Consider the following 8,504-nt stretch of genomic DNA (forward strand, 5'->3'; position numbering starts at 1 on the left):
TGTCACTATAGCTTCTTCCTCCTGACGCTCACCTTGCTCCCGCCGTTGCCTAGATTTGCTGTCACCCTGCTACGGCAGGGTAGGGTATCGTTGGAGCGTCACGGCGGTGGCTGACAACACGGCCCTCTTGCAAGACTCTACCCCGCTGCAGCCAACTTTTGCCCACCAACCGGCACCACCAATGGACCGACCTACAGTCGCGAGCTTCCTCGAAGCTCATCGAACTTTGATAAGTCCTCACCATGAATCCTAAGCCCCAACTTCGAACCCTAATCTCGTTAGAGACCTCACTCGAGTTAGGGAAGGAGTTCCCTAGATCCAATTGCAGCGCACATTCTTCAGCTAGAAGTTTCGAGTTCGCGTGAGAAGAGGCTTCAAAATGCCAGTAAAATATAGCAATTCCGTAATGAAATGCACCAAAAAAAATCCAAAACTAGACAACATACATAAACGTATTTACCAAAATAGACAACATGTTACCGTATTTACAAATTTAACATCCGTATTCGGCACATCATTTTGCACACCATACACCGAAAAACTATATTTGGCACACCGTGTGGCGAATACGGTATTATAGCATGTATTTGCCACACGGTGTGCCAAATATGACTGTGTATCGAATTAGTGACCGCACGGTAGGCAAAGGTCATATTCGGCACACCGTGTGCCGAATACGGTTGATATTCGACACATGGTGTACCGAATATGACATTGTAGTCCATATTCGCACACGATGTGCCAAATATGGCTAGGTCTATGGTTTTTTGGCGTAAAATGTACCGAAATTCTATTTTCGGTAAATGATGTGCTAAATATAAATGCTAAAATTATAAATACAATAACATACTATCTATTTTAGCAAATACATTTACGTATGTTATCTAATTATAGATTTTTCAAAAAAACAATGAAAAGCAAAACATGATGTTGTGTACGTAACAATAAAAGCGGCGACGCGCCCCCCACTCGCTCCTACTTGTTGCCGCGCCTTCCCCTCTGCACCTGCTACGTCTCTCCACAGACCTCTAGTAGTAGCAGTCTTCCTCCTAGCATAACCGCCTCTCGTCCCTATCCGCAGCAACCGTTCGCCGCGCCGCACGCGAGACCATGGCTTCCTCTCCGCTACCCCGCGCGGCCCGCCTCCACCGATCCGCAGCCGGGCGTCTGAGGTCGCCGCCGGCCCGCGCCTTCTCCAGCGCCGCAGGGACGGGACCGTCGCCCGGTCGCGAGGGGGTGCTCGCTGCCGCGGCCGTGGCGCTTGCGGGGTCCGGGCTGGGGCTGTGGCTCTTGCCGCCGACGCTCGCCGACTCCGGCGAGGCGGCCGGAGGCCAGATCTCGGTCGCCGCGGCGGGCGCTGGCACCGTGGAGGAACGGGAGACTAAGGGGCGGTTCCTGTTCGGAGGTGAGCGTCCCGCCTTTCTCCTCTTCCCGGAGCACCAATTACGATCTCTCTCCGTGGTCGTTACCTAAGGTGTTTGATCGACTCGCGCGTTTGTACTGCTGCTGCCGTCGCTGCCGCAGCTGTTATACGGCTTGGTTTAGTATTTGCTTTAGGATTTGGAGCATTGCTCTGTAAAGCTACGCGCTTGGCCAGGTCTTCTCTCATCAAGAGTGCCTCTTCTAGTGTCGCTTCTGCTCTTTTTGATCGTTTGATTGCACGGTATCGCTTGAACCGGTGGCGCTTTGCGATCGGTACGGGCGCTTTCCTGGCTGTACTGAGCCAGTTGCGGATAAGTGATAAGCAAATTGGCCACCGAATTCCAAATTAGATGACACGGTACCGTACAGGAAAGTCTGTGGAGCTTTCTGCCTTTTGACCAAACAGCACAATTACGTGCGTTTATGCTTAATTGTCTGGTTGTATTCATACGGATCTGCCTTAAACTTTGGCATTTGAGTGGTATGTTGATCTGATCATAATCCTATACTTTTGTGCTTTCTTCCCTCTTTTCTTTCCACAGACTCATTCCGCAGAAGGGTGTTCTTTAATTACGAGAAGAGGATACGGCTTCTCAGCCCTCCCGAAAAGGTAATGCATGAAGTGCTGCATTAGGTACAATTCCGCGGAATTTGGTTTATTAGGTTTCTGGTATAGTAAATTTCTAATTACGCTGTGCCCCTGGATAGATCTTCGAATACTTTGCGACTGTGCGGAACCCAGAAGGTGAAGTTTACATGTTGCCTGCCGACTTGATGAGAGCAGTAGTTCCAGTTTTCCCTCCATCAGAGTCGACCATAGTTCGGGTAGGGAGATTAAGGGGGGAACGTAGCCCTGGAGAGTTGCACTGTGCTCCATCGGAGTTCTTCATGCTGTTCGACACAAACAGCGATGGCCTCATCTCCTTTGCCGAGTAAGTGGAAATTTAGAATAACGCTGAATCACTTCACTGCATACAGAATACAGAACTTGTGGATTTCGAACTTTTGCATAAATATTGTCATCGGTTTCTTGCAAGAAAACCTTGAAAATTTCCAGCTGTTGGTATAAAATCTGTTCAGGATAACCGATGCGGTGTACATATTGATAATCATGATGACACGATGCCATAGGCATTTGCAATCTGATGCACCGTTGAGCAAGTATATTATTAATTTCTAAGATGCCTGTGGTGTCTTTGACAGGTACATCTTTTTCGTGACATTGCTCAGCGTTCCAGAGTCAAATTTCACTGCCGCTTTCAAAATGTTTGACGTTGACCACAGCGGGTGAGTTCTATTTCTACCACTGCACTCGGTCTTAATAATACCTTCCTGCTGTAATGCATCTTCTGTGTTGCTGTTCCTTAGTTCACAAACCTGTTACAATTCTATCTGCATGTATGACAAATCATTGAACAGAGTTTTGATAGGGTAAGGGGAAAGAATGAATTTGTGTCTAAGTCTACTTTGCTTCAATTCAGAATTCCTTTTTCTGTATATATATTTGTTGTTTGGTGAAGTTGCTAAAGGTATGTTTTCGCCTTATATTCTCTTGGATTCATGCATAAACAAGGATATATTTAAATATTGTCTTGTTTATGCTATATTGTTGTTTACCTGTGATCATTCGCGTGCAGTTAATTTCTCTTGTCGCCCAGAAAAAGACGTGCTCTTTATGGGCATGTTCAATCATCTGACTTGTTATTTGATGGTAAAAGAAGGGTATGAACAAATTTTGACCAGCTTCTTCACTGTTATGTTGTTGTTCTCATCTGGTACATGCCATTTTCAGGGTGATAGACAGAGAGGAGTTTAAGAAAATAATGGCACTGATGCGGTCCATAAACAGACAAGGAGCCACCCATAGGGATGGCTTACGTGTCGGTCTTAAAGTTGGCCAACCTGTGGAAAATGGTGGACTGGTTGAGTATTTCTTTGGTAATGATGGGAATGAACCTCTGCACTACGACAAGTTTTCAAAATTTTTGAATGAATTGCATGACGAGGTGATTTGCTTCTTCCATTCTTTTAGTCAACTTGATGACTTGTCCACAAAGATCATTTCATGACTTAACCGGAAAGGAAAGTATTTATATTGCGAAGCAAACAACCCCTTTTCACAGCATATATATACCCAGCTTTACATATAATACCCGTAGAGGCTGCCAAACAGTTCATTACTTCATTGTTTCCGTGTTCCCTAATCATCTCTGTAAAGTTGACTGAACCTTACCCCTTGTAAGCAGGCTATATAAGCCCTATATTTCTAAACTGGCTGACAGCATGTAATGATCTTATTCTCATAATTGAAGTTTTTAAAAGAGCAAACCACTCTAGATAATTATTTGTTATGTATTACTAGAGAGTAAATGTTGGATCCAAATAGCACTGTGTTCTACATGCCATCTGTTTTTATCTTTTTCTATTTGAGAACATTTAACTACTTTTTGCATTCTGCACAATTAACTAGAGAGTAACCATCTGTGGATTTCTCTGCAGATTATTCGTCTGGAGTTTAGTCATTACGATGTCAAGTCATCTAAAACTATCCCAGCTAAGGATTTCGCGATGTCCATGGTTGCTTCTGCCGACATGAATCACATCAACAAACTGCTTGATAGAGTTGATGATTTGGTCAGTGAGCCTGATTTGAAGGACCTGCGCATTACCTTTGAGGTTTGACTTGTTGATCTCTTGACTATTTTTTTACCGAATTCAGTTCTCTTTAATGTTCTCATGGATATCTCTATGCAACTGCAGGAGTTTAAGTCATTTGCTGATTTGCGACGAAGGTTGCAGCCACTATCGATGGCAATCTTCTCTTACGGGAAGGTAAATGGGTTCTTGACAAAGCAGGATCTAAAACGTGCAGCATACCATGTAAGATTCCTTATCATGCTTGACAGCATACTAAGAGTTAATTGTTCGGCAAAAGTAGTGACTTCTGGGCTAGTTGACCAAATGCAGAATAAGTCATTTTCGGCTTGCTTGACCAAATGATTACATGCTCTCTGTTGTTTCAGTGCCCAGTTGTTGTTCAACCTGTCCAATTTCCCTTTTTGGTTTGCCCTATAGGTTTGCGAGGTTGACTTAACGGATAGAGTGGTGGACATCATTTTCCATGTGTTTGACACAAATCGTGATGGGCACCTGAGCTCGGAAGAATTCTTGAGAGCGTTACAAAGACGAGAAACTGATATTCGCCAGCCAGCAACACCGGGTCCCTTTGGGTTCTTGTCTTGCTGGTTCAACTGTAAGAAGTGCTCTTCGCTTCCACAGATGGTTCTCTAATTGGGTCCTTTGATCTTCACTGTACTCTTCCTCTGCCTTTTGATTGCTATCTCGTGGTACTCATGCAGAACTTTCCTTAGGCTTTCTTCTCATTTCTCGCTACACTACCCTGTTACGCGTTATGACGCTGTTTCCGTCATGTTCAGGTGGTGTAGGTGGACAACGGAATCACCAAGCAGCGCACGCTGCCGAGCGCCCGGACGATTTTGCTGTACATATCGTGTGGGTGGTCAAAGCTTCCCCAGCCATACTACATAGAAGCTGTAAATAGTGTCTGGTTGTAGCCCTTGGACTTGGAGACACTTATAATTCTTATGTTCATTATTACCCATATTAACTGAGATTTGAAATCTTGTTGTTGGGGAAAAATAGACTAGCCTAAAGATAATAGTTGACGATCGCTATCAAAGATCCCTTTAGAGTTTTCGGTCTTCGGATCAGGGTGCGATCACAACACCAACGATTGTTGAATCCTTACGATCTTCTGGGAGGAGTATCTCGGAAGACAAGCAGGATATCTGGCTACAGAGAGAACGGCGAAGGACGGCACAGGGATCGAAAGTCTGGGTAAACTCCTGGCCCTCCGACCTCGCTTTGTCATCACCAACTCCGCTACTGATGGTGCAATATCTCAGTGATGAGGATTGAGTTGGAGAATGCCGTCGTCAGGCTCTAGACGGATTACCTCCGGAGCCAAGCAACAGCTAAGGGTTGAAGGGGTCGAGGACCACCTCTCCCGACTAGTCTTCGGCTCCACCTCCGACACGCGTCGTGGCTAGGCTTCGGACGGATTACCTCTGGAGTCGGACAACAGTTAAGGGTTGAGGGGGGTTGAGGACCACCTCTCCCGACTAGTCTTCGGCTCCACCTCCGACACACGCCATCGCTAGGCTCCGGACGGGTTACCCCCGGAGCCGGGCAACAGCTAAAGGCCGAGGGGGTCGAGGATCACCTCTCCCAGTCTAGCCGTAGGCTTCGAGGCCCTTTAGCCTCATAATAGAGGCCTTATTTTGGTAAAGGTACGTCCACTATTACATATAGATAGTTTATCTAGCTGGTCTATCTTTCGTACAGTACGATCAAAATATCTTGGAGGCTTTCAACCTTACTGCTAGAAATTTTTATAACAGATAGTCATTAGGTAGAAATGGTAAATCTAGATTACGTCCCTGTTTAGCAGTAAGCAATAGAACTTAAGTTACATCTTCATTTGACACAAGTTATGGATAGTTATCTGACCTAGCTATATCTTACACTGCAATTAGCTGCTTATTACCAACAATAGACTGTAAAACTTAACTAGTACATAATCATGCAAAAACCCACGTACCTCGGACGTAGCATACCTAGGTCACCTGGAAGGCAAGACCGTCTAGGTTTCCTGGAAGGTATCGTGTAGTCTCGGTAGACAGTGAGGCCCACACACTTGCAGCTGCGTCGTATGCTTAGGTCACCTAGAGGGCAGATTATGCCAAGGTGTCCTGGAAGGTATTGCATAGCCTCGGCAGTGTCGAATCCACGCCTCGAGGGATGTCCTCGGAGGCAGAGATGCGGTGCTCTGAGGAACGCTGTCGCAAGAAATCCTTGTTGCACGACATACCTACACACCGCGGACATAGCAAGCCTAGGTCACCGCGAAGGTATCAAGCCTAGGTTTTTGGAAGGCGTTGCATAGCCTCGATAGTGTGTAGATGCCGTTTATCAAGGGACTTCCTTGGTGATGTAGTTGCGGCACCCCTAAAGGATTTCTTGGGAGGCGTGACACGCCCACACACCTGTAAGCATTGTCTGTCTAAACCTAAAGTAATCTGAAAAGGTTTCTCAAGGGTAGGCTTTGCCCTGGTAGGCAGTGGAGCCCACACACTTACAGCAGCACAACATGTCTAGGTCACCCAAAGGGCAGATTATGCCAGGGTGTTCTGAAAGGCATTGCATAGCCTCGGTAGTGTAGACGTCGCATATTAAGGTATGACCTTGATGTGAGGATGCGGTGCTCCGAGGAATGATGTCGCAAGGAATCCTCGTTGCACGACATGCTTATATACCGCGAGCGCAACATGTCTAGGTCACCGCGAAGGCATCAAGCATAGATTTCTTGGAAGGTATTGCATAGCATTGGTCATATAAATACCACACACTAGGGCACACCCTTGGTGGACAGTGTTGCGATGCACACGGGACGTTTCCTCGGGAGTACGACAGGCCTACACATCGTGGGCATAGCATGCCTAGACCACCTGGAAGGCAAGACTGACTAGGTTTTCTGGAAGGTATTACGTAGCTTCGATAGTGTGTAGAGCATTCGACATTAATACATGCCAAAGGGGATAAAAAACCTCCAACAAAAATGGAGAGTCATACAAAACCTCTGGCAAAAACGAAGAAACTTACAAAACCTTCGGCAAAAACGGAGAGCCATGCGAAAGCTCCGGCAAATATGGAGAGACCTAAAAAATCTCAAGTAAAAATGGAGAGTCCTACAAAAGTCTCGGCAAAAACGGAGAGTCCTACAAAATCTCCGGCAAAAACGAAGAAACTTACAAAACCTCCGGCAAAAAACAGAGAGCCCTGCGAATGCTCCGGCAATAACGGAGAAACTTACAAAACCTCCAGTAAAAATGGAGAGTCCTGCAAAAGCTCCGGCAAAACTAGAGTCTTACAAAACCTCCGGCAAAAATGGAGAAACTTACAAAGCCTTCGGCAAAAATGGAGAGACTTTCGAAAACCTCTGCGAGACGGATCGTATTACAAAAACCTCCGCCAACAACGAAGAGTCTTGCAAAACCTCTGCCAAAACGGAGAGACTCCCAAAACCTCCACAAGACGGAGAGTCTTGCAAAAACCTCAGCATGACGGAGAGCCTTGCAAAAATCTCCACAAGATGGAGAATCTTAAAAAATCCCCGCAAGTAGGAATGCCTTCCAAAAACCTCTACCATAGGTTCTAAAAAATCTATCGGACAAAATCCTCTGACATCTTGAAGACAAGCGCCTCCGTACCGGAGGGGTGCAAAACCCACTAGCCCCTGACAGGCACAACTAACAGACCAAAGGAGTATAAATCCTCCTCCCCGCAGGAAGAGGTATGGCCCGCATGACTCAAACACGTATGGTAAAAGGTAAAGTCATTACCCTGTAGTCTAATCTAAGACATGATTCATACGTCGTTTATGAAAATCATTCTAATATTAAGTAAAAGCCCATTCTATATGGCACGGGAAATAGTATGGAATCCCCAATTATTTATTGCAGGAGCCGGGCAGTGGCTAAGTACCGAGGGGGTCGAGGACCACCTCTCCCGTCTAGTCTTCAGCTTCGCCTCCGACACGCCGTCGCTAGGCTCCGGGCGGATTACCTCCAGAGCCGGGCAGCGGCTAAGGGCCGAGGGGGTCGAGGATCACCTCTCCTGTCTGGCCTTCAGCTTCACCACTGACACGCCATCGCCAGGCTAAGAGCGGATTACCTCCGGAGCCGGGCAACAGCTAAGGGTCGAGGGTGTCGAGGACCTCTCCCGTCTAGTCTTCAGCTTCGCCTCCGACGAGCCGTCGCCAGGCTTCGGACGGATTACCTCCGGAGTCGGGCGGTAGCTAAGGGCCGAGGGGGTCGAGGACCACCTCTCCCGTCTAGCCTTCGGCTTCGCCTCCAACATGCTATCGCCAGGCTTTAAACGGATCGCCTCCGAAGCCAGTGGCTAAGAACCCAAAGGGTCAAGGACCACCTCCAGAGCTTGTCCCCAAAGGTTCCAGATGGTCTTTGTTGGGTCGAAAATTTGGAACAAATTTGTAAGAAGGC

The 8,504-nt window shown here is 46.8% G+C and overlaps 1 protein-coding gene across 1 annotated transcript; it reads left to right on the forward strand.

The window, feature by feature from the left end:
- The first annotated feature begins 992 nt into the window (after positions 1 to 992).
- On the forward strand, positions 993 to 5,082 carry LOC133924532 (calcium uptake protein, mitochondrial-like). Its single transcript, XM_062370111.1, has 9 exons — positions 993 to 1,405; positions 1,965 to 2,032; positions 2,131 to 2,354; positions 2,626 to 2,709; positions 3,215 to 3,428; positions 3,922 to 4,098; positions 4,183 to 4,302; positions 4,498 to 4,769; positions 4,860 to 5,082. The coding sequence occupies exons 1-8, from the start codon at positions 1,111 to 1,113 to the stop codon at positions 4,711 to 4,713; spliced, it is 1,398 nt and encodes a 465-aa protein (XP_062226095.1). The 5' UTR covers positions 993 to 1,110; the 3' UTR covers positions 4,714 to 4,769; positions 4,860 to 5,082.
- Positions 5,083 to 8,504: the final 3,422 nt, after the last annotated feature.

Source organism: Phragmites australis, chromosome 7 (assembly GCF_958298935.1).
Source record: "Phragmites australis chromosome 7, lpPhrAust1.1, whole genome shotgun sequence".
NCBI classification, from domain to species: Eukaryota; Viridiplantae; Streptophyta; class Magnoliopsida; order Poales; family Poaceae; genus Phragmites; species Phragmites australis.

Excerpts from the sequence above, each read along its gene's own strand:
- LOC133924532 (XM_062370111.1), top strand. The coding sequence starts at position 1,111 with ATGGCTTCCTCTCCGCTACCCCGCGCGGCCCGCCTCCACCGATCCGCA. Across the intron at positions 2,355-2,625 it reads GGCCTCATCTCCTTTGCCGA|GTACATCTTTTTCGTGACAT; the intron begins GTAAGTGGAAAT and ends TGTCTTTGACAG. Across the intron at positions 2,710-3,214 it reads TTTGACGTTGACCACAGCGG|GGTGATAGACAGAGAGGAGT; the intron begins GTGAGTTCTATT and ends TGCCATTTTCAG.